We start from the raw sequence: 24,825 nt of genomic DNA on the forward strand, positions 1-24,825 counted from the left end.
TGTGGCTTTTTTTTTATTATTTATTTTATTAACCTATTTGTGGAACAGAGAAACCCCCAGTTAACCAGCTGTATGTTTATTACACCCCTAGTGTGCGCAACCCCCTTAAGAAGTTATCAGGTTCTTTATTACCGTAATCGGGTTTCTCAGCTGACAGCTCAGCGCTTTCCAGTTTTGTGAAGTTAATTTCAGCTGATGTTCCCCAAACCATCAGCACTGAGAAGAGCTGCCGAGTGCCTTTGTCAGCAGAGCAGGGGAGTGAACTGCCTCTGTCCCACCCTCAGGGTTGAGGCTCACTGTCTGAGCGGCCACTTCCTTTGCCATGGCTAAACTGGCACTGTTCTGTTGATACACAGCTTCAAGTCTGCTACACTGTCTGTGTGCAGCCACTCAACAGTGTATCAGCTGTCTGTGGATAGACTTTATGCTTCAGTGTTCACAGCTTCCTCACATGAGCACTAAGATAAAGACAATCTAGCTTTATGGGTGCTAATAAAATATACTATAGTAGTGGATTTGAAGATTTAAGGGACTGTTGAACAGCTTATGGTTGGAGAGCTGCAGGGTTTTGAAGTAGTTCACCCAGCCAGTTACAGTGAAGCTGAAATCATGAAGATCACAGTTGCTCTATTGGCATGTTGCATCTGGATTGTTCGTGTCCTGACACCCTTCTAACCTCCCAGATTCTGGTAACTGCGTCCCCCTACCTACCTGGTTCTAGTGACTTAAGTCAAGTGAAAATCTCCAAACAATGCCCAAGTTGATCAAGTTAAATGTTAAAATATATAAAGGCTGGAAAGAAAGAACTGTTGTCTGTAGAAGAGTTTGATTGCATTCTCGCTCTTCCTTATGTTTTTTCTGAAATAATAAAAAATATATATAATTTAAAAAAAAAAAAAAAAAAAAGATTTTGTATAACGGCTGAGTGTGTGCTTTAAATTGCTGTGTTTCCTCACATGGGTTTCCACGAAAACTATCTCTCTTCAGGATTTGCCACCTGGGAGAGAATAATTAATGTTGGTATACACTGGCAGAATCTGAAAGAATCAAAATAAGCAAAACCATGCAAGCAGTTTTTTTGTGCTCTTTATTATTATTTAAAAAGGTGGGGGCTACCGTGTGGCGCATCCAGTAAAGGCACTCCACGTGGAGTACAGATGCATTCTATAGCCAGCTGTGGATGGAAGTTCGCAGGGGGAGGCGCACAATTGGCCGAGTGCCCCCCAGGGTGGGGAGAGCTTAGGTCAGCCAGGGTGTCCTCGGCTCACTGCGCACCAGCGACTCCTGTAGACTATCCGGGCACCTGCGGGCCTGCCTGCATTCTGCCCAGAGCTGCGTCCGACACTAGCTCTGAAGGTAGCTGCATAGCGGGTCTGCAGAGTGAAAAGAAGTTGATGACTGACAGCACACGGTTCCCGTGTGCTCGTCTTTGTCTCTCCCGAGCCAGACTTAAATAAATAAATAAAAATTAGGCATTTCAAATTGGGTAAAAAAACAATTGAAGATTCCAAATTTAAAATAAAAAAAATAAAAAGTTACGAAAGTTAAATGACTTTAGTAACATTCCCTCATCTGATAAATGACTCTGTATAATATCAAATGATTTGGTAACAGTACATTTTCTTTTTACTAGATTATAATTTTCTATGACCAAGGCACCTGAAGTGAATGTTAGTAACTGAGATTCCAAGTGCTTCTCTGGAGTTGAGGAGGCCCTTTTGATAATATGTGGAACAGTACATATATTGCAATCACTCAAATATTGTGCTTTCTTTTTTTCAGTCCCTTTTAAGGTGCTTTGGTTTTGAGTTTGGGAGCTTGCTCTTCAGTTAGGGTTACCTGGCACACACATGAACAGGGTGATTACATTGAAAACTTTCAATGATCTGGTGCATTGATGTGGTAACCCTACTTTCTGATCACCCTGTATATAAATTCTAGATTAGCCAAAGTGTCTTTCATTAGTAAACACCAGCATCATCAGGTGCACGTCAGTGAACTGTCAGCAAAACATGTACAATATCACTAGATGGTACTGGAATGATTACAAACACCATGAAAAGTAAGGAAATGGTTAAAAAAATAATTTGAAATTTGAAAGTACTTCGAAGACCCCAATCATACTGTCCTATGTTTCCAAGGCAGGAAGGTTTACTTAGGAAACACCTTTATCCAAGGTGACTTACAGAGACTAGGTTTTGTGAACTATGCTGCAGAGTCACTTACATCATCTCACCCAAAAGACTGAGCACAAAAAGGTTAAGTGACTTGCTCAAGGTCCCACAGTGAGCGAGCCTGGAGTGGAACTGGGGACCTGGTTACAAGCCCTTTTCTTTAACCAGCAGACCACACAGCCTCCTACAAGACAAAGCATGGAAGTAAAAGATATTCCACACTACTCCCTGGAGTCTTCCATTTACAAGGTGCTAAAGTAAAATCCAACCAGTTAATCAAAAGGAATGAAATCATTAAACATAAGGGATATTGTTATTACTGTTTAGAGTGGAAGTTGGAAATAAAATACAAAGCAAAAAACCTCAGAAAACAGTTGTCCCAACAGAACTTTATTTTCAACAAAAACATGTTTGAGCACTAAGAAGTCACAGCAACCTCATGTTCCTAATAAACACACATGTTAAAAATCTAAATTTGACATAATCAGGTAGTTCTGTTAACCCCAATAGTGGATAGTCTAAGTCTAACAAAGGCAGAAATCTGTTTTCCAACTGGAGCAGACTCTAAGGCTTTTGTTAATCTAACAGAGCTATGCAGCCTGGAATTTTGAGAGCTGCAGAGTTTGACAGCCAGAAAACGGTATGCAGACTTCTGGTATGCCTGCACTCTGTTTGAGAATAAACAATGCTGAGTGGGCTGCACAATCCCACCACTTCATACCAAATACTTGAAGGAACACAAAGGCCAGTGTTGCTGTGAGCAAAGGAGTAACAGATGACATGTTTTCTTACTGCCTGAAAATATCTTGGCACGCAAGCATAAAGTATACATTAACATGCCTCATGTCCTGCAATACAGTTCTTCCCCTTTATAAATGCTATAGTCTGGGTGTCAGTTAGAATGTTATTTGTGGTCTGCCTTATAGAATGTGAATGAAAGTGCAAGAGGAAGACTTAAGTCAAACAGGAGCCACATTGTATTTTCTGGTTTTAGACAAAACACTGCTCCCCATCAAAACAATCACTTGCATAGTGCTCCATTTTATTATATATATATATATATATATATATATATATATATATATATATATATATATATATATATATATATATATATATACACACACACACACAAGGCCATTTCTGCTTGAAAATAATTGTACTATATTACAATAGGTCAGAACCTAGTCAATGCTGACACCTAATGGTAATGCTATTTATCTGCAACACAATACTATAGAGGATTCAGATATGGCAGTTTATAAACAAACTATGAATAGATATGGGCTGCAACTTATAAATGACAATTACACAGCTACTTATCCAGACTATGGTTTCCATAACTAGTTTAACAGCTTTAATGTTGATTAGTACAGATGAGAACACACATGCTGAACTCGCATTAAGAAATTTAAAGCCAGCAAGCATAGAACCAAAAAAAGTTAACTTTATTTTAAAAGCAGAAACATCTATTTACATTGATTAAAATATAAAAACACCAGTATATGCAACTATACAAATAGACAATAGTTCTTCTGATGATTGCTGTAAAGTCAAATGCAAAGAACAGGAAACTACATTATCGGATGCCCTGGTGAATGATGCTCGTGGATTTAGGGGCTGTCTTTTCCTTCTTGGCAGGATCCAGTGCACAACACTTCCAGAAACGTAGAGTTTCATCAGCTGCCGCCGATACAACTGTTGAACCATCGGGACTCAGCGCCAGATTGAGAACTCTGCCCTGGTGTCCTATTTATAAAAAGGAAAAACAGTTCTATTAGGCATACTAATCTAAACATTAGGTCCTGGTTATCCACAAATACCACCATTCTAGCAAATTCGTAAGTGTAAGATTTTGGAATTCAGCAAGTCAGAAGAAATTACCTCTTAGTTCTGCAACTTTAACCATTGAGGGGTATTTCCAGAGGACTAGCTGGTTCTGTGCATAACCATGTCCAGAAACAAGTTCCTTGTAGTTTGGTGCAAAGACCAATGAACAGACCTGCAAGGTTAAATAAATAAGACTTGAACTAGAAAAAGGGTTTAGGAGGGAACAGGAGAAAACTAATTGAAAGTAGATTCTTACCTGCGATTCGGTATCTAGCGAACTTAAACAAGAGCCGGATGACACATTCCAGATACGAATGTGTCTATCACTGGTTCCACCTCCACTAGCAAGTATGTTAGTCTGCCATGGGCACCAGGCCAAGGCCTGAATTAAAATAGATATTTCAGGGTAAGATATCGGTTTTAGTAAGTCACAATTTCATAGATATTCCTACATGTCCCTTACCTTGACTGCCCCTTGGTGCTGCGCAAAGCAGTGTACTGGAGTGGAATCTCTGCTTTCTTGGACATTTGGCCACACATAGACCAGGTTGTCATTGGCACCACTGGCCAGGTACTTTCCATCAGGGGACCACTTCAGACCACACACCTCCTGCGAGTGCCCAGAAAGAGTAGCTATATGGTGTTCAGCCACCCTGACATCGTGGTGATGAATGTGCCCCGATCTAGCACCACTGGGAGATGGATTAAAAAAAAAAAAAAAAAAAGTTTAAAGAAAGGGTATTCACATCTGAACTCAAAAGTAAACAGCTCAAGCTAAAACCGATTCATACCTAGATAGGACATGGTTATTCCAGCTTAAGGAAGCAACTCGTGATGTGTGACTTGCCATATTGCGCAGACGTTTCTGTGATTCAACATCCCAGAGCTAGCAGGGAGGGGGGGAAAAAATTTATTATTTTTTTTTTTTTTTTAAATGCAAAGTGGGGACTTGTCATAATATTAAAATATATAAAAAATGCAATATTGGATCTACTCTAGTCTTCAGGATCTGAATTGCAAACAGTTACTCCGAATACCCAAATCATGCAAGTATACACGTCTAGGTAACTGTTGGCTGCGCCAGTCCCATCCTGCCACTGGCTATCAAAACAGGATTAAGCTTACCTGTACTTTTGCATCACTTGCACCCACTGCCAGAAAGTTCCCCTCTTTGATCCAAGAGACAGAGGAGATATGTTCTTCATTTTCCACCTGCATCAGCAAGACAATGTCACCTGTAGCAGCATTCCACAGGTACACATTGTTGTGCAGAGCTACAGCCACTTGATTCTGACTGCTCCAGTCAATAAGATTCAGATCTGTGGAAGAGATGTTCTACCACATTAAGGAAAAAAAATCCACACAACTCCTATCTGGTTTCTACCAGACTAGGACTGCAGAAGTCATGCATTAAGCAATCTGGATAACTTACAGAAGTCATTTCTTATTTCAGGAGCATCCAGGATTTTGTCCGGTACAGAGGACATGTATCGAGTGGTCTTTTTGGTTGAGACAGGGGTGGTCTTCTGACTGTAGAGAACTTTGAGATTATTCTGGTAGCCTGCAGAATAATTAAATAGCAAGTCAAACATTACATTTATATTCCAAAGCAGGTTACACAATGAACAATTAAAAAAAACTTAGTCCAATACAGAATACTTTACAAGAAAAGACCCTTCCTCTTTTTTTTTTTATTTCTCTAGGAAATAACAGCATCCCCACATCCTGCTAGCCAAGAGTGCAGTTAGGAGTATACAGGGTCAATAATTACTGCAGTAACCCCAAAATTCATTTCAGAGATTGTCAAAAGCAAAATGTCACACTATTCCAAACTGCACAGGGAGTCAGTGCAGAGAGGACAATGTTTACTGTCATTTTAGTTAGAATTCTATCAATGTTCTGAATGAGCTGCAAGATAGACCACACATTTTGGAATCCCAGAGAAGTGTATTACAATAAATTGGGGATTTAAAAAAAATAAGTATGCATTAGTCTTCCAGCATCAGACACAGCAAACAGATTTAAAAAAAAATGTTTTACAGATAACTACACCAGTAAACAAGACATGGCTCCCTCCCCATATTGTTGAAAGACTTAACCTTACTTAGACTTCTAGCACATGGAAGATGAACAGAAGTCACAGTATTTACCTGCCATTTAATTGTTTTGTGGACAAACTGTTGCAATAACGAAAACACATGCAAGTCTCTTTACAAGGAAGTACCAACATCTTCCATAATCCATCAACTACTCATTAGGAGACAATTAATAGATTACATGTCAAGTCATTTAAAACCATTACACAATTCTGATCTTGCATCAAAAAAAAAAAAAAAAAAAAATGATATGGATAAAACTGAGGGACAGCAGTATCTATTCAACAGGTCTCCCAATTCCCAGTAGTCTCCTGCCACTGGTCAAGTCAAGTACTTAAAATTGGTCTTCTATATATTATATGAATCATCCAGTACCTTCAGGTGCATTCATGGGCTTGCCAACCAAGTGTACAATCTTTGCCTCATCGATATCATAGCCATTGAGGTTCATAGACCATGCTTTCTGGTGGTCCTTGGGATAAGACAGGGATAATGCAGTTACGACAGTTCCATTCACAAGCAAAGACATACATCAATATAAAAAGAAACATAAAATGGGTTTAAGTATTCCTAAAAAGTAAGCAAACTACTGAAGCAGCAGCCGACACCCCTCTCAGTTTTAAGTTACCACTAGATGGCAGAAGTTATGACCAATAGTTTTTCAAAAGGCAAGTGCTTTAAAATATGGATTCTTCCAACGTGTGAAAGTGGTATAGAATATACCAGTATTCCAAATCCATGTACGGGAAAACCACATGCATCTTTATGGTGATCTCAAACCAAATCCTTAGCAAAAAGGGCTGACCCACCTTTTCTGTGGGTGTGGTGTGACATGGCTCATTCTCTTTACTTAGCAGGAAGCTGGCCACCTCCAGCTGCTGCTTGTTTCTGATGGGAATATATCGGTCACCCCCTGCTTTTGAAGGAGTGTTTTTGACTGAAAAGAAATAGGAATAAAATTCCACGTAAACACTACCGCGGTAAAGTTACCTTGATCTTCGACATTATTCGCACTGCACAGAGCTTTCAAAAAGTACATTAAAGATTGTGAATTCACAACTATTGTTTTATCTGTAAAGCCCAGTAATAACTTGTGAAAACACGATGGCATATCGCAGAACCACAGAAACAAAACCTTAAAACAGTCTGTTTTACAATGCAGCTAATTATAATAGCAATATAAAATGAGAAACTGAGAAGTCAGTTAAGAAATTAAAAAAAAAAAAAAATCTAGAACAAATGCATTAGATAGATGTTACATAACATGTTTCCTCCAACGTTAAAATTCCTCCCATTTTAAAACGTTTAAAATCCTTAGTATTGTCATTCAAAATGATATGCATTTGTTTTTGTTTTTAATTCACACATTTAGTTATTTTACTTCTAACTATTTAAATCATGCTGGCTTAGTTACACCGGTTACCTTTTTTTTGTGATTTAGGATTAGTATTATGAATAATAATAATAATAATAATAATAATAATACATGCTTAGTACGTGTGTCTTATGTATTTGCTACTGCTTTACAGAAAATTATTCACAGATTAAACAATGGTTGTGAAATTATTCAGTTAGTCTAAGAATTTTTTAAACTGTGAACCTGATGGAAGAAAGGTAGACAAGCCTTTTACGCATGCCAGGTCTGTATGCCAAGTTCTGCGATATGCCATCGCTTTTCACAAATTACTGGGGTCCACAAGTAAAACAATGGTTGTGAAAACACACACTTTCTTTAATATACAGCTGTTTTGAAAGCTCTATAGCGGCTGTAAATGAGGTTAAAATATATATTTTCCCCGCATGCCGGGTCTGAATACGCTATGCAGTATCGATAATCAAGCTAACTTTACTGTAAAAACGTACTAGACACTTGTAAAAGGAGTTACACCAACAACGACATCTTAGCCAGCTAGCTGATATTACTTTGAGTCAAAACACACCTGGCCACAAGACAAACATAGCTTTTCTACATTTACAAAATTGTAAAAGGTACAGTGTGTACACTATACTAAAGCCATAGGGAACAACTCCCCGTAGGATATAAAAGAAAGTGTACCTGGCGTTTTTCCAGGGGTCTTGGATGTGCTTAATGATCTGTTTCCAGACTTCATTGGGGTAAGGTTACTGGCGTTACTACAAGTTGCCCCAGATCCTGACGAAGAACCAGTCTTGCGCTGCCACCTTGGCATCGGTGCATTTGTTATGGGCATGTCCAGTTTAAGAACACTTTGCAGGTCATTCTCAAACACAAACTGGGACATTTTTAGCTAAAGCTTGTCAGCACTTCCTGCACACACACACACACACACAAAAACAACGCCACAAGTTTGTTCCACTTTTTTTTTTTTATAAATTGCCCATTATGAAAAGGTAGAGTAGGCCTTTCTGGTAAAGTTTTCCTGGATTAATTTGCATGTCTAAAGATAAAATAAAACCCACCAAAAACAGAAACAAACCCAAACATCAAAACAGAAAATAAAACTCACCACAGAACAAGAAGTCAATGTATGCTCCAAAACACTATGTCTTTAACGGATACAAATCAAGAATGCTGCACTTTCACACTGCCAAAAAACGTTTTAAAAATAATTCAGTCCTTTGTTACACAATTACGTGCTCATACCACTTTTGTTCAGCTGTTTGTTTCAATCTGTGATTGCAACGGTTCTGCGACGCAAGCAGGTTTAAATGACCCGGCGTCTACTCTCCCATTGGGCAGTTCAAACGTTCGTTGCCTGGGTACCGAGGCAGTAGCGTCGAACAGACACTACTGATTGGATTTAGAGCCAGTGGGGGTGTGAACCAAATGAGATTATTTCAGACTACAGTAAAAACATGCTGGATTTTAAAACACACTCCGAAAAGGAATCTGGATGATGTAGGACGCAGCTAGAGGACTGCTTTTAACATAGTGATTAAAGGACCTTACATAGATTGTTGACTGTTTCGGTACAGGTTATAAATAGTATCAGGTAAATGTGTTTATGTTTGTCCACCTGTCTGTATTTTTCTCTTTTTCCTTATTTGGTTATTCGCATTCTGTTTATAAAAATCTGAAATGCTGTATTTCATTTTCAAAATTAAATTGTATTTAATTTGTGTATGGCTCTGTGAAAAAAAATACATAGACCATTCATCATATTGGAATTAAAATACTCTTATTTATAAATTACACAATATATGTTCTAATCTAGAGACCAAACATGTCATTTTCAAATCTGTTATCTAGTGAAACCAGAACAGTTACGTGTACAGCCAATTTTTTTTTTTTTTTTTTTTTTTTTTTTTTTTTTTGCTCATATTGCTTCATAAAGTTGAATGAAACCTGCTGAATAATGTTACGTTAACATATTAAATTACATACCGCTTTGTAGTTTTCCATATATTTAACGAAACACTGACAGCAATTGAAAAACGTGACACCCCCATCACCCATTTCGAAATCTAATTAAGAAATAATGTGCTAATATTGTAGCTTCCTGTAGACTTTTACGATGTCATACTGTAGTTTATTTGATTACATGGTGTTAAATAAAATATAAAAAATATGTTCATGTAGTTTTTTTTTTTTTTTTTTTTTTTATTATTTTAATTATGTCTCACGTCTGCGTGATGGAAGACTTTTGGCCTAGCTGTGTCACTAATCTACGCTGCACTGTGTAATTACCCGGGTCACATGCTGCTGCTTTGGGCTGTGTTTACAAGAAACGTTTAGCTAAAATGTGGTCAGCTGAAGAACGACGTAAATGAAAGCAGTGTAAACTGTATGCTTTTCGTTTGGAAACACAGATTTAAAACATAAGAAATACAATAACAAAATAACCACAGCTGGATCGTTTTCAAGGTATTAAAAAATAATAATGTTGCTCGCTTGTTATTAATCGCCTGCTTTTCTCCTAATCCAGGTTGCCTGAATTTCACTGTTGTGTTTTGTTTACACAGATTAAGCATTATTTTCAGAAAACAACCAATCTTGCCTGCTAAAATCAACGTAACAACTTGTTTAAAAAAAAAAAAGTTGTGTATTTTCTATTTGTTGGCTGTATGTTTTCCAAATAGTCGCACTCTGATGTATCAGTCTTTGGAAGACTAATGTTTTAACTATGAGCAAACTGTTTTTATATTTTCTTTTCAATTGAATTTATTTTTTAAAACAAATGACGTACTGCGCATACAGTGGGCCACTATGTAGCTTTGCCAGTAAGATATTTGTTTCGTATTCCCTACGTTGTTGTTTTTCTTTATCTACTATATCTGATTATTTTTTTCAGCTCCCGTGTCCTTGATAATGAAAAAGCTGGTGTTTTCTGTTTTATGTTTGTTTTTCAACTTAAATCTCATGGTGTTTTCCCTCAGAGCTTAGTCGCCCGTTGAGTCGATATGCTGGGTAGGAAAAACAAGAAACAGCCGCTGTCTAAAGGCCAAGGTGCCGCTGCAGCCAAACAGGTAAATCAATCACAACCGCTTGATAAACAATCATGAAGGAATCCTCGGTTGTTTATCTTTAGTACAGCAATATATGATTCCACAAATAAGCAGCATTTGCAATACGTGCGATATCATTGTTGAATTCAATAAATTAAGATAATGTTTTTCTAGTGTTATCCACTTTTTCGTTTTACTACCGATAACCACTCCCAGGACGGAAGTAGGTGTGATATTGTTTGTAATGTAAAACACTATACGTGTTATACATTTACGTTTTAAAGAACAGCAGACAACGTGTTTGAAAAGTTTACTGTGTAGGAGTCGAATGGTATAAACTGTCGTTATGGTGTCACATACTGTATCGGGATATGACACGAGTATTTTGCACCGTATGTTTTATTTTGATCTCAGTGTACAGTATATATAGTCAAGATGTATAGGCTTTTTAGTAAACGTGGTTATTTCCAGAGGTAGGTTGGTTGGTTTTCCTGTTGCTGGATAAACCCAGTATACTCTAATGGTCTTCATTCCATACTAAGAAGGAGCATGGATTTGACTGTTGAACAAATAAATATTATGCCCATGTTCAACTTGAACCTGTGGCAGGTTTTCCCAGTCACTACCTGACTCTTTAATGGCACTGAAGACTTTGGAATATCCAGGTAAAGTACAATACAATCAATAAACCATATTACATTTTCTGTATTTCTTTTTTTCTTTGGCTGACAGATGGGACTGTTCATGGATTTCAACCCAGACGAGATGATGATGGATCTGGATGGTGACGTAGATGATGGAGATTTGGAGGCAGAATTTGCTGCCATTATGGGATCAGGGGAAGGTGGGAAGCCCAAACCTAAAGGCAAGAGTAAGTATAGAACCTAAACATGCGTAAAACATACAGCTTCTGTGCAATATCAGCAGTTACCTCTATCCATTTACCATGCTCCTCATTTGTTAGGAAAATTGTATTTAAAATAGCCTAACTATAGTAGTTGTTTCTCTTCCCATATGGAACGGACAAAGAGATTGTCTCCATAATGTCTTCTAATTTGTAGGTCTGCCTTTTCCCTCTGTCCTTAGTAATTTAACAAAGTGCTCGTCTGTGATTGTCTGCTTGTCCAAGTGTCTGTTATAGTGTCCCCAATTAATAGAGCACCATGTGTTGTGTTCATTGGGTCTTTATACTGATGGTCATCTTTGAATTAAGTGTGGCATGTCCTTTAGCCCCTTTGCCAATGGAGGACATCGAGAAAATGGCTGAGAACTGCATGAGAGACAGCGACTACGAAGATGACGATGAAGATTTGGAAAACGATGAGGACTTGTTGGTGGGTTTTATTTATTTGGTCATTCATTTTTTTAGTAGCCATTTGGTTTGAAATGAATGCACCATTTATATTTTTCATCTTGTTTGGTGTTTAACATGTTGCCAAAGCTTAGTGTCATGTGTTTCTAGCTCAATCAGCTGTTTCTGTGACCTCTTTGTTCAACCAATGTTATTCTACTTTTTGAAACTTCAGTGAAAACCCACCAGTGTACAGTATCAAGACTTTTAAGCCCTTTACATGTGGACCAGCCCGTTTCTGATGCCTTTTCTAGTTATCTAAATTTCTTTTTTTCTGAGGATATACATCACAATACCTCATTGTTATGAAACCGTACCATGCCTGTTGCCCCTTTCTAGGCAGAGTTACAGGATGTGGTTGGAAAGGCGGAGGAACGTGGGATGGAACCCACAGAATCATCTGTTGCCGTGGAAACACCCCCTGCACCCAAAACAACTCCATTGCAAACAGACTCACAACCACAGGTAGATCCTGTAGAGCTGCAAAATGGGTGGTTTATCATACATTGCTTGCACTGAAATTAGTGATCTGTTTGTTTGTGCTTTGCTTGTTTCAGAGGATTTTTGTTTCTGTAATTGCTTTGCTGCTAAATGTGGCTGCGATGTAGGCTCTAAAAGGTTTCCCTATGATTAGCCGAAAATACTAATCTTAAAACATTGTGATGACTTGGCACAAGCAAGATGGGAGTCAATAAATTTTGTTGAAAAAGTAACAAAAAAGAGAGCTATTAACTAAAAAAAAACAAAAAAAAAAAACCATGTAACTGTGCCTATGGTATACTGGGGAATAAAAGACAGAAGACACCTTTGTGTACAAGTCCAGTACTTCCAAATAACAAGTACGGTATGCTTTATATGCACTGTACCCACCCTTCTGTATTTAGGGTGGGGACTCGAGGTTTTTTTAGCAACAGTAAATTGCGTGGAAAATTTATGCTGGAAATAAATGCTGGTGTTTCCAATAAGTCACAGATTACAGTTACATAGGGGATTCAGCATGAATGACTCCCTTGTTTTTTTTCTTCAGAACTGGTCCTTTTCTCTCTATTTTCTGCCTCTGCTTGGCCAGTACATTTTCATCTGAACAGAGCAGTGAACAAAAAGCCAAGATTGAGAATTCTACTTTCGTTGTGCAATTTGTGTTTACTAAATAACGTTTTCATACATTGACAAAAGCAGTGTAGAAGCTAAACATGCAGGTTTGTTTTTTTCCATGGCTTTTCTGACTGTCTCTGCTTATGTAAAACTGTCATGTAGAGTGAAGTTTTAAACAGTTGAACACTCTGTGTGTCTTTATCCAGGTGCCTGAGGTTACAGCTGCCTCTAGTGGTATACAGTGCACCCTAGAGGAAAGAATAGGAATGTACAAGACTGCTATCAGCAATGCCAAGGCAAGTGGGGAGACATCTAAAGCACGGAGATACGAAAGGGGCCTGAAGGTAAGTTTCCTTTACTTTCTGTCACTTTATCCTCCATCATTTTGTATGTAAAGGATTGTGAAACTAATGTTGACCAAAGGTTTAACATGTTAAAGATCCAGGTAGTGCATGAAATAGTCTCCTAACCGTTGACACAACAGGCTGTATTCACAAAGACTGATTTAAATAAAGTTGTGTAAAAGAAACAAATGGGAGGCACGCAACATGAATGCAAGGCCCATCATTGTTATTTGGGCAGAATGTCTTGAAAACATGTTTACATGTAGTCAGGAATCAATATATGTTTGTGTTTTTTTTTTTTTTGTTTTGTTTTTTGCACAGACCTTAGAGACAATGCTGACCTCTATTAAGAAAGGCAAAAAAATCAACGAGGCTGAAATCCCACCCCTAGTGACCACTGGAAAAACTGCTGCTCCGGCTGTCGTCCAAGATTCTGAGAGTGAGGCTCAATCCAAGGGCTTGCCAGTGGGAGCCAAGGAACTTAATTCAGAATCTGAGGGCCCAGCTGTGGTAGAGAGAAAAGGAGAGGAGACTGAGGAACCTGAACCTGCCACTGCCCCAGAGACCCCAGTAGAGACAGCACTCCCAGCCCCGGAGCACGAAGTCAGCGAAGCAGACAAAGGAATAGATTCAAAAGCAGGTGAAAGAGCTGGGACCGCAAACCACCCTGCATACATAGCTGTGTCTGTGTGAAGAGGCTGGGTTGTTTTCTGGCTTTCTAATTAATAGTTGAGGTTCTCTGTACTCTGTATAATTGAGTTCTGCATTTCTGCAACCACATTTAAATCTTGTATACAAAGGTATGGATGTCGAGTCATTCTTCTAGAAATAGGGGCCTGATGTGTCTTACAGTGGTTTGAGGCAACTAAATTAAGTAAGCTAAAGACTTGCTTAAAAATACACAAACACAGTTTATATATTAACACTAAAACCTTTTATACTCAGATATTCAAAAACGCATGCTACCTCCACTCTTCTGGGTATGCAAAGTGAAACACACACACACGCATGTTTTTTTAACAACAAACTTTTTTTTATTTTGTTTGTTTTAATGTATAGCTACAGACCATGAAGCTACCAAGGTACTACTGGTAGGGAGACAGAAGGAATATAAAATAGCAGCCCTGAAAGCCAAACAACAAGGTGACTTAGACAGAGCCAAGGAGTACATGAAAATTGGCAAGGTGAGTAGGGTGCGGCTTTTAACAGACACAATATACAGGGTGTTTCAAACATCCTGGCACGTCGTGGTGTATACTGTGCCATCATAGTTACTGTATGTTAGATTTTTACCTGCAACAAGACAAAAACATAAAATCCCTGTGGGACAGAAATCTTGAAACACCCTGTACAGAGAAGCCCAAAGCACTAGGCACTTGTAGCTGCTTATTCAAGATGGTCCTGTTACATTATTTAATAATTGCATTGAAAAACTTTATTGGGGTTACTAGTTGGTAAGAGAAGGGAACCACTTGCTTTGATACAGTACTACCTTGGTAAGACATGGAAAGCTTTGGGTTTAGGGAGGTAAGCCAAAATACATATTTAGTGAGTTTCATTAAACTTGGAGTGTGGATTTGAGAGTTGATAATGTTGAGGATTAGGATTCTGATTTTGCATTACTGTTCATGAACCTGCCAATGTGATGTACTTGGAGTATAAATAAATGTGCATCAGATTACTTATTTCCCTTTCTCTATTTGGAGCAGAAATTTGATGCAGTGATAGAAGCCTTGGAGGGTGGGCAGCCCTTCGATTTGAGTAACATGCCACCACCTCCAGGAGGTAATATGTTGCTAGTCTAAAAATAGAAAATGTGAAATCTGCAACTGTCCTAATGTGAAGTGTAATAATAATAATAATTTAAAAAATGGTTTAATGATTTTGTTGAATTATTTTTTGGGATTATAATTAATCCTGGTTATGTTCTTAGACACAATATGACTTTTCATCAATTCATAATTAGTAAGTGTCCGACCTTTTTTTAAATTTCATTTTTGCTTTGCTTATATTTTTATCCCTCCAAATTCCTAGATGTTGAAATAAGAAAGGCTGTGTCATCCCCCTCCCATGCAACAGGTGGTGCTACAGAGGAGACTCAACCTGTACAAGCAACAGTGCCCATGACAGTTTCCCCAGCAGCAGGTGAGTAAGAAGGGAGCACTCATACCATTAACCATTTCTGAGATGGAAGTTTCTTTACTGAGGATGAATTTTACAGAATTGTTACCGCATGTGTTTTCCTCTCTGTTACCAGCTGCTCCTCCTCAGCCTAAAGATGTGCTGGAGGCTTTACAGCAGAGGATGGAGAAGTACAAAGAGGCATCAGCTCAGGCCAAAACCAGTGGAGAGGAGCGCAAGGCCAGGATGCATGACAGGATAGCCAAGGTGCGTGAGGGGGAGTGGGGATAAGAGAAGGGAGACCGATGGTTACAGATTGTACAAGAAAAGAATAAAAGGGAATGGGTTTAGGTATTTCTCACTGTGAAATGTGTATGTTGGTCTGATCTTAGTGCTCAGTGAGTTGAGGTCCACTTCACAAAATCAACACAGTATTATAGGGAAGCTCTGTAAATCATACCTGTAGCCAGTGCCACCCCGTTTTTTGATTACTCCCTCAACGATGCAGACCTGTAAAGAGGTCTGTGGCAGGGCAAAAAAATGGCAAACTTTGTCTTGATCTTTGAAAAAAATAACTCCACAACAGAGTAGACCAATTAACTGCTCTCAGTCTTGGGTATGCACCTGTATAATTTAAGACACTGAAACACTTCAATTCGTTTTAGTGGGATTAATTTAGGTATTACTATTATTTGAAACTAAGCAAGTCCTACTCCCCTCCCTCTCGTAATGCAGCAATACCAGGATGCAATCCGAGCGCACAAAGCGGGCAGAACCGTCAACTTCTCTGAGCTGCCAGTCCCACCAGGTGAGACCCATATTCTTGTTTTATCTTAACTGCACTAGGTCCTTACTAGCCTTTCAGTTCTCTTCTACACCCCACCTTTCCTATTGCATCTTCTAGTACCTACTCTTCCACCCCCCATCCATTTGCAGGATGATCTGTTCATTGCAGTGCATCGTATTGCCGTGTAGAACCATGCTGCTCAGAACAGATGAGGCAATGCAATTGAAACCGTGCTGTCTCTCTGTCTGCAGGGTTCCCCCCCATCCCCGGGATGGATGGTGCTGGAGCAGAGCAGGGGATCGCTGCTGTACTGGAGGCTGCTTCCAAACTGGCCGCCGATGAGGGGAAGGAGGCAGACGAGGACGATGAGCAGGATGAGGTATGTGTGTTTTGTGCCTTTCAAAACTTCTACACTCTAACATAGAAATACATGAATTATAAGTTAAATAAAAAATATGCTGGGTAAATGTAATTCTCATGATGACAAGTCAAAGTCGCATTTGAAAGAGATTTCAGCCTTGGTGGCTTAGCTAAGCACCCAATTAAATACAATTGTAGAACTTTGTTAAATCAATTATTCATTGCCTGTTGCGTTTCTTCCCCACTCTGCTGTCAAACTGAAGCTCTTCCTTTTTCTTCAAGCAGCCCATGGCCACACCGCAGAAACCAAAGAAGCCTACGCTGGCTGTGCCGCCAAGAGTGCAGGGGCAGGACAGCTACTCCCCGGGACAGCCCAGGAGACCATCCCCCTCCCCTTCACCTGAGAGACAGTCCCATGGAGAGGTTCTTTCTCAAGCAGGTAATGGGAAGATAATGGAGGTAGTAAGTATGACTTAAGAGGATGAAACTATTGTTACTTCATGCTCCGTAACTAATCACTGTTTTTCTTGCAACTTTTCTCTTGGAAGTGCAGGGCTGAAATATGTATAGGAGCACAAACAGCCTTTTGGTAGAGATTAGAAACATTTTTTCACTGTTTGTAGTAATATGAAGATGTTTCCGTGTAAAATATCATCCTTGTAATCCATCGAGAACCTCTTCAGATCACATTTCATAACATTGACTAGGATGGACTGTGCTTATGACGAACTTAAAGAACTTTTCTTGGTGCAGTCTGTCAGTCAGAAGACTCCAATCTGATTGACGGATTTCACTATTTCATAGCTCAGCAGCAGCTTGAGTTCCTAGAGAGCCGCAGGAAGCAGTACATGAAGGCAGCTGTCCAAGCCAAGCAGAAGAATGACCTGGAACAGGCCAAGAGCTTTCTGCGCACCGCCAAGGGATTTGAGCCGATGATAGAGGCTTCCAAGAACGGGAAGGCTGTTGATATTTCCAAGGTACCTTCAGCTAGGGAATATCCAAGGAATTGAGCAAGACCATTTAAGATCAAATAGGGATCACTGTAAACCTGTGTCTGTTGGACTGAGAATAATCACAGAGGACCATATAAAGTCCTCATAACACATCCTTCTCGCATTTTCCTCCTTCTCCTTGTCACCAGCCAGTCTGGATAGAGTCTCCAAATGGTGATCCTCTGCTCCGTCCATTGTGCATGGGATGTTGATTTATGTGCATTTATTTATTATTATTATTATTATTATTATTATTATTAACTTCTATGGTAATGGTATTGCACTATATATTGAAAATTAGATGCTCTGTAAGGCTTTATATGCAAAATATGTTTGGTATTGCATGAGATTTCTAGATTTACTCCCTAGACAGCCATGATTTTTTTAAAATTGTATTCTGTTCAGGTGCCGTCCCCTCCAGGAGACGAAGAGGATGATTTCATCTTGGTGCATCACAGTGATGTGCAGCTCTCTCAGAAAACAGAAGACATTTACATGCAGCTTGCTAAGATACTGAAAGAGCAGTGTGAGGTGAATACTGATGCAATGAAAAAATCAATTATTTACAGTATGAAAAGTGTATACTTTTTCATTGAGATTTCTGCTTTGGCCTTACAGATATTTTCTTTCTTTTCAGAAATGTGTTTCTTACTCTAAGCAATTTACACACCTCGGAAATATAACAGAAACCACAAAGTGAGTACAAATACTTTCCCTTCAGATTGGATTCAACTGGATTATAGGCCTGAATGAACAAGAAAGCAGAAGCATAGAGCTGGTTAGCTAGTCATGTCAAAAGTTCTTCTCTTTGCTAAAGCCAAGTACAGGCTATGTTTTTTTGGCTTGGTGATCACTTATGTGACCTGGTTTTTCTTCATTTCCCTGCGATTTCCCATTGTGTTAACCGAGGCAGCCCTGTCACACCATTGGTTATCCATTTTTCTTTATGCAGCTGTTTTTTGTTTTTGTTTTCAGATTTGAGAAAATGTCAGAAGACTGTAAAAAAAACCTTGCGATCTTAAAACTAGCTCAGGCTCAGGGCCTTGATCCACCAAGACACCATTTTGAGAAGAGGACCTATAGTATTGTACGGTAGGTAGTGTTAACCTCCAGTTAGGAGACCAGGGGATTCAGTGCTACTATGATTATCTTATATATAGAATGTATTTCCCATGTTATGCAACCTGTACTGTATATAATAATGCCCCCTTGAGAGTTTGTTATAAGCAAGAACTGCAACAGAGTGTTTTTTTTTTTTTATATTATTTTGGCAGATGTGGGAAGAACACATTTATTAATGCATTAACACAGAAACTGTTACTTTGCTGAGAATCTTTTGGTAATATTACTAGTGCTTAATTGAAAGTTTTTAAATAGATTTTAAAATCGTTTTTACAACAAATAATTGACATAAGAGTTAAGTGCATGATGTCCCTTTTGTTTTTTGGTAGATGCTTAAACAAGCAGTAGTAAATAAGCTGATTTTTTTTATCGAAGGCTCTGCAGTGTCCCAACAGGAGAGCCTTTTTAAAGAATATGGGTTCAATTGTCTCTCATTTTCATCTCCCCCTCCCCCCCGCAGGATATTTCCAGAGCTCAGCAGCACAGAGTTGCTTCTGATTGTTGTGAAAGGAATCAATCTGCCAGCACCTCCTGGTAAGGGTTCAGACAGATGGCTGTTGTTTGAAGAGCAGGCAAGAGAACCAGTGTGCAAACACACACATACATACACACAAATATATATGTATGTATCTGTATATACTGTAAACAAAGCCTTACGGCTGAGGCTAACTTTTCACCCTACACAGTGACACAGACACAGAACTGAATTTGTGTAAGTATTTACACAAATAATCGGAACAAAACCTGACTCCACTTTGGAGCGCTAACTGAAACTTTTCTTCTTTTACTAACTTAAACTGGACTGCTAAGCCGTTTTGCTTGTAACCCAAAACTAAACATTCTTTCAAACAAACACAGTACCTCGTTGTTGCAAGTCTCTTCAGCAGCTGGCTCGTGCTTCTTCAGCCAGTCGGCCTATGGCTGCTACTCCATCAGTCCTGACTGCAGAGCTTAATTGGCCTCAAGTGCTTTCCATTTCCTCTGCAGTCCCGTGGCGTTCTGGTAAATGTAGTCCTGCAACCCTTCACGGACTACAGTTTCTCTCCTTCTCACAGTAGGATATGAAAAAGATAATCACCTGTTTATCTGATTTATTGCCAGAGACACTGGTGAAGGTCTGTAAGTGACTGATTAAAGTTTGGAGGAGGTAGTTCTTGTATTCATCATGTAGAGCGTGACAAACAAACATCACAAATGTCCACAAAATTATTGAAGACCTGAAAAGAAACACTGGAGGTATGCTGCTTGGTGTAGTTGTGTTTGTTTGAAAACACTAAGATTGAGTCATGTGCTAATTCTTTACTTTAATGGAAGCATCAGGTTAGCCACTGCCCTGCAAATCTTAAATGTTTTATGATTGTGTTTTAACTTTGTTTTTAAAACAACATAATATCGAGTCCAGTATTCTCCAATATACAAGTGCACTGATAATGTTGTATTATTATTATTTTGTACAGGCATAGCAACAAATGATCTTGATGCATTTGTGAAATTCGAATTCCCATATCCCAGTGGGGTGAGTAAAAATATATATTAATGAATTCAAATATATTCAAATATTAATGGATACATCTGTAGTTTTAATGCAGATTTGTGGCACAGCGTACATCCACTTCATTAGGAGAAAAGCTGTAATTGGTGAAGCTTTTTGTATTTTGCAATACATTTTTATGATCCAAGAAATATAAACTGAATGAAGAAAATCAGCTATCCTCTTATCATAAAATAAACCCACTTCTGTAATTTCGATACAAAAATTGTGCATACTGGTACTGTTATTTGTTTCTGTTCGTTGTGAGCTTTGCTAGTAATTTGCTGTTTTTGCTTTGTAGGAACAAGCACAGAAACATAAAACATCAGTAATTAAGAACACCAATTGTATTATTATTATTATTATTATTATTATTATTATTATTATTATTATTATTATAAATATTAATAAAATCTTGTTTGAATAAAAAATGTCTGACCTGCTGGTATCTCTTCTTCAGTGTATAACCAGAGTTTCAAGCTGAACATTAACAGAAACCACAGGGGCTTCAGGAGAGTTATTCAGTCCAAAGGCATCAAGTTGGAAGTGTTGCACAAGGGGTAAGGCATGTTTTTGAAAACTCTTCAAATTGATTTCATCCCTGCAATACTCTGAATTCAGTTGCTTACTTGCGTTAGATTATTTCTTTATTTTTTTGCCTAATAGTCATCTATTGCTCTTGAATACATTGCATGCTTTGCTGGGAGAGTGTGAAGTTTCAGAGTATCTAGGTTGTGGATTGGGTTTAGCTGCTGTAACTGCTTGGTTCTCATTTACCTGTACAAGGTCCCCTTGTTTATGTTTCAAAGGGGCTTCTTGAGGAGTGATAAACCAGTTGGAACTGCGCATTTGAAACTGGAGAAACTGGAAACTGAGTGTGAAGTCAGAGAAATCATTGAGGTAAAGCCTGGTTTACTTGTAACACACATCAGAGCATATAGTCAGTCTAGGAACCGTCATCTTAGCACTGGATCACTGGAGGGGGGTGTGGTGGTTCTGTATAATTTTGCACAGTTCTGTATAATTTGGCAGGTCCCAGTATTCCACGGGGCAGAACTTAAGATGTTACATCTAGTTCCATTGATCAGGAAGCATTTACCTTCCAGAATGTAATCAATAGTTTATTTGCATACTGTAATTATAACGTCAAAATCAGTTTAGATGCCTTACTTTTAATTGCAAAACGCACACTAAGCAAAACCACTGTCTAAACATTGAATTCGAAACAGAATTTTACACTACTTTGGACCGATGGAAAGGCATATTGTGGATCTGCCAGCATCCAGCTTTTCTCTGTGTCGCACTTAGTGTAATCAAGATTTTACCCTGATTTAGATTTAGTCTAATAAGCTATCAAGAGGTCCTTGCAAAGTCATTTTGACTTCGTCCATTATCTGTCTCTCTTGCTTGACTTAGCTATTTGATGGGAGGAAGCCGACTGGTGGGCGTCTGGAGGTCAGGGCGCAGCTGCGGGAGCCCCTCAGTGGGCAAGATGTACAGCAGATTACAGAGCGCTGGCTGGTACTGGAGCAGCCCAAGGTAAGGGAGCACCTTAATGAATACTAAAACACTACATGCTCAGCTGCCCAGCCTCGTCCTGCACACTAGTAATGAACATTACAACATTCCAGTGTCTTCTTTCTGCGCCCAGTCGCTTAATAATGCACTTTTCCAGCATGCATACAAATGTAACGCTCATTTAAGAAAATAAAACAGTTCTGTTTCTAGGTTGCATCCTAAATGCTGTGGACTCTGAAAGACACCTCCATGAGGTATGTGGCAACCATCCCATTGTATCAAATTTAAGCACAGTACTGTATCAGTGCTTGTAAAGAAATATAAAAAAAAAAAATATGCTTTTTTTTTTTTCTTAAGGTGGAGAGGTACTGAAAACTATATCTATGCACCTGATTATAAACAGGATTGGAAAGACTCTTGTTTGCATTGACAATGTTGATGCTAGTTGGAACTGCCAAAGAACACCCTGCACTCTGTTCCCTGTGTCAGCAGTGTGCTGCCTCTGTCTGTAAGTACAGAGGGAGTCCCTTTCTGAGTGCAGGAGAAGCAGTACACCTGTAGACAGGTACAGTAGGAGGTGTTGATAACTGGGGTCAGTCCTCCTGAGGGCATGTTGTCTGTCTGCAAATTATTTTTCTCTTGGGTCGTGTTTTTCAAAAACTAGAACTGGTTTGATGTAAAATTCATCTGTGGAAGAGCACTTACAATGTACAGAATATGTGTGCTGTGTTACGAATAATTAATGTGGTTCTAAAACTTCCAATATGATAATTACGTGAAACCCTGTTAATTTACGTTCATTTTATTTATGTAAATATCAGTTATGTCAGTAAATATACTGTACATGTATGTGTAATGTTTATAGACAGGCTTCACGTACATGTGTGACATTTATACTATACTAGCACATCTGAGTCATTCAGAGGTCCTCTGAAACATGCTGGTTATTTATAAATCAACTCATATGGACTGTATTTTCCATATTGTCACTGCATTGATGATTTTAGAAGCGGTGCAACATTTATTTATTTATTTATTTTTATTTGTTTTGCCAAAGGTTTTAAACTTAAGTTTTAAGACAAAACTACAGGTACATTGTTTGGTTTCTGGTGTTCCACCACCTGCTTTGTTTACATTGCAAGCAGTGTAGTACAGGCTTCCTGATCAGAAAAAAAAGTAAAAACCACTGCAGTTCCCAGGGCTTTGTGTTGCACATTGATTATCCTATTGGATTCCAATAACTATATTGCTCATTCGACAGTAAGTAACCAGTTTTAGTTTCTATAAAAAAAAAAAAAAAAAAAAAAAAAAAGCCAGAAGTTCTATTTTTCTGCTTTGAGCAGACCCCTTTTTATTTAATTTTTTATTTTTTGTCTATTCCAATTAAAAAGATTGACATCCTCAAAATGAGAGCAGAGTTCCCTTTATTTAAGTGTTCCAGTGGCATGCCACACTCGCATCCTTGCTTTTTTGTCATGCCCTCTAATGGATACATGTCTTGCTCAAGTATTGATCTATCTAAAAATAACTTTTTAGTGATTTGCGCTTGGTGTTACCACCCACTGTATCCGTGCCTAAATATCAAAGCCTGCTATTTTTTAAATTCCTTGGTTTTGACTTACTGTAATGTTCCCTAAGCATGGCAGCCCCTTCTATTTAAATACACTTGTCATTTTCTGGTTTTTTTTTGTTATTTGAATTTTTGTGACGTTACATAAAATAGCATAAAAGAATTGGGCAATTAGTCAGATTATACTATAATGACCTCCTAAATGTAAAAGTATTCCTTCAATAGACGAAAAATGATTACATAGTGTTCACTAGAGTGGTGGTTGTTAATATGGGTTTGATTAGTCTCAGTTTTCATCTACTTTGGTTTAACATTTCCAAGTGTCATAATAGTAATAGATGTGGTGGTTTACTGTCGAATGGTCTGTATATCTTAACTGCCCCTGGAGGGGAATGCCCTGCCCTTGCTTGTTCTAGAGGTAGGACATTGGAATGTAGTTTCCCAAATGTCTGTAAGGACTGTAACCTTTTCAGTCACTGTGTGAGTCTTTTCCAATGTGTTTCTAGTCAGTGTTTACTTATATAAGCAGCTTCTAAAGGTTTACAGGACTGGATGTGGGTTCCAATAAACTTGCAGATGAAAAATAATCAGGTCTCCTTGACTAAAGTTAAGGGAGTGAAGTGAAAAGCATTTAAAATATATTATTAAACCTCTCTTAGAAGCAACACCATAGGGTTATGTTACTGCTGCTTCTCAGATACGTTACACTACAGCTGGTAGCCTTGGCTGAGGCCAAAGTCATCCTTTTAATCTATAGTTTTGTTAAGACCCAGATTAAGTATATATTCATTAGCAAAAATATAAAGTGACAAAGCAATTGACTCACTAAGTTAATGGTTCAGACTGCTACGGCAGTTTGGTTATGGCCAGTTTAAGCTTGCACAGCACTTTCCTAACAGCAGTACATCGCATTTGGTGGCCAGGGAGGCTGAAACAACTGCAACATATCTGTAGCCCTGCCAGTCCCCCTTAATACACAACGTGCGCACTGTAGAGCTTGGCTGTCGGATCCACTTCTTATTTACACAGAATGTGCACCTGATGGCCGTCGAGCCATTAGCTGTGCCTTTTATTTACAACATATATCCCCTATGCAAACTAGTCGTGTAAAGAAAGCGTTTGTCACTTGTCAAATGATTGTACAACTGCTTGTAGTTAACACATTACAATATTAATAAAAAAAATGACTTGCATTTGCACTTGTGGCTTTTTTTTTGCTGTAAAATACAATACAAAAAAAGGATGGTTCTTATGTTAGGTCAGCTGTTTTTAAAATGTTATGGCATAACCAAGATTCAGACCGACATACTTATTAGTGAAATGTCCCAGAGGCGAAATCCTGCTGTGTCAGAGTTAAAAAGTTGGAATGCTATACTACAGGGGGCAGGCAACATTTTAACAGAGATCTGGGTTAATATATGTTTAATAAAGAAAACTGAACACTTCACTTTTCTATAAGGTTTATTATACAGGTACAACAGTTTAATGAAGACGACAGATCTTATTGAC

At 38.5% G+C, this 24,825-nt stretch overlaps 2 protein-coding genes across 6 annotated transcripts; one reads left to right on the plus strand and one right to left on the minus strand.

The window, feature by feature from the left end:
• Window positions 1-6: 6 nt before the first annotated feature.
• On the minus strand, window positions 7-8,791 carry LOC121327247 (cell division cycle protein 20 homolog). 2 transcript variants are annotated; one of them, XM_041271167.1, is made up of 11 exons: window positions 8,587-8,791; window positions 8,157-8,281; window positions 6,910-7,037; window positions 6,476-6,572; window positions 5,437-5,565; window positions 5,130-5,323; window positions 4,796-4,890; window positions 4,468-4,696; window positions 4,261-4,386; window positions 4,059-4,176; window positions 7-3,923 (listed from the first exon to the last, which is right to left on the minus strand). In XM_041271167.1, the coding sequence occupies exons 2-11, from the start codon at window positions 8,209-8,211 to the stop codon at window positions 3,754-3,756; spliced, it is 1,341 nt and encodes a 446-aa protein (XP_041127101.1). In that variant the 5' UTR covers window positions 8,212-8,281; window positions 8,587-8,791; the 3' UTR covers window positions 7-3,753. The 2 variants fall into 2 exon arrangements, with proteins under 2 accessions (XP_041127101.1, XP_041127100.1); XM_041271166.1 differs by having other exon boundaries at window positions 8,157-8,387.
• Window positions 8,792-8,910: 119 nt separating this feature from the next.
• On the plus strand, window positions 8,911-23,006 carry LOC121327245 (coiled-coil and C2 domain-containing protein 1B-like). Of its 4 annotated transcripts, none has more exons than XM_041271163.1 (26): window positions 8,911-9,072; window positions 10,457-10,546; window positions 11,258-11,396; window positions 11,756-11,859; window positions 12,216-12,341; window positions 13,178-13,315; window positions 13,637-13,955; window positions 14,375-14,499; window positions 15,025-15,100; window positions 15,350-15,460; window positions 15,573-15,703; window positions 16,172-16,244; window positions 16,475-16,602; window positions 16,866-17,022; window positions 17,388-17,560; window positions 17,981-18,106; window positions 18,213-18,271; window positions 18,551-18,667; window positions 19,158-19,231; window positions 20,155-20,213; window positions 20,530-20,576; window positions 20,684-20,788; window positions 21,038-21,128; window positions 21,645-21,767; window positions 21,957-22,000; window positions 22,104-23,006. In XM_041271163.1, the coding sequence occupies exons 2-25, from the start codon at window positions 10,481-10,483 to the stop codon at window positions 21,966-21,968; spliced, it is 2,679 nt and encodes an 892-aa protein (XP_041127097.1). In that variant the 5' UTR covers window positions 8,911-9,072; window positions 10,457-10,480; the 3' UTR covers window positions 21,969-22,000; window positions 22,104-23,006. The 4 variants fall into 4 exon arrangements, with proteins under 4 accessions (XP_041127097.1, XP_041127098.1, XP_041127096.1 ...); XM_041271164.1 differs by lacking the exon at window positions 8,911-9,072 and adding an exon at window positions 9,637-9,944 and having other exon boundaries at window positions 16,869-17,022; XM_041271162.1 differs by lacking the exon at window positions 8,911-9,072 and adding an exon at window positions 9,638-9,944.
• The last annotated feature ends 1,819 nt before the right edge of the window (window positions 23,007-24,825 follow it).

Source organism: Polyodon spathula, chromosome 14 (assembly GCF_017654505.1).
Source record: "Polyodon spathula isolate WHYD16114869_AA chromosome 14, ASM1765450v1, whole genome shotgun sequence".
NCBI classification, from domain to species: domain Eukaryota; kingdom Metazoa; phylum Chordata; class Actinopteri; order Acipenseriformes; family Polyodontidae; genus Polyodon; species Polyodon spathula.

Bases quoted from the DNA above. Each gene is read 5' to 3' on its own strand.
- LOC121327247 (XM_041271166.1), bottom strand. From the start codon at position 8,361: ATGTCCCAGTTTGTGTTTGAGAATGACCTGCAAAGTGTTCTTAAACTG. The intron at 6,573-6,909 runs GTGGGTCAGCCC...TCTTATCCCAAG, and splicing joins ACACCACACCCACAGAAAAG to GACCACCAGAAAGCATGGTC. The intron at 4,697-4,795 runs GTATGAATCGGT...TCCATCTCCCAG, and splicing joins AATAACCATGTCCTATCTAG to TGGTGCTAGATCGGGGCACA.
- LOC121327245 (XM_041271163.1), top strand. From the start codon at position 10,481: ATGCTGGGTAGGAAAAACAAGAAACAGCCGCTGTCTAAAGGCCAAGGT. The intron at 18,272-18,550 runs GTGAGTACAAAT...TTTTGTTTTCAG, and splicing joins AATATAACAGAAACCACAAA to ATTTGAGAAAATGTCAGAAG. The intron at 18,668-19,157 runs GTAGGTAGTGTT...TCCCCCCCGCAG, and splicing joins AGGACCTATAGTATTGTACG to GATATTTCCAGAGCTCAGCA.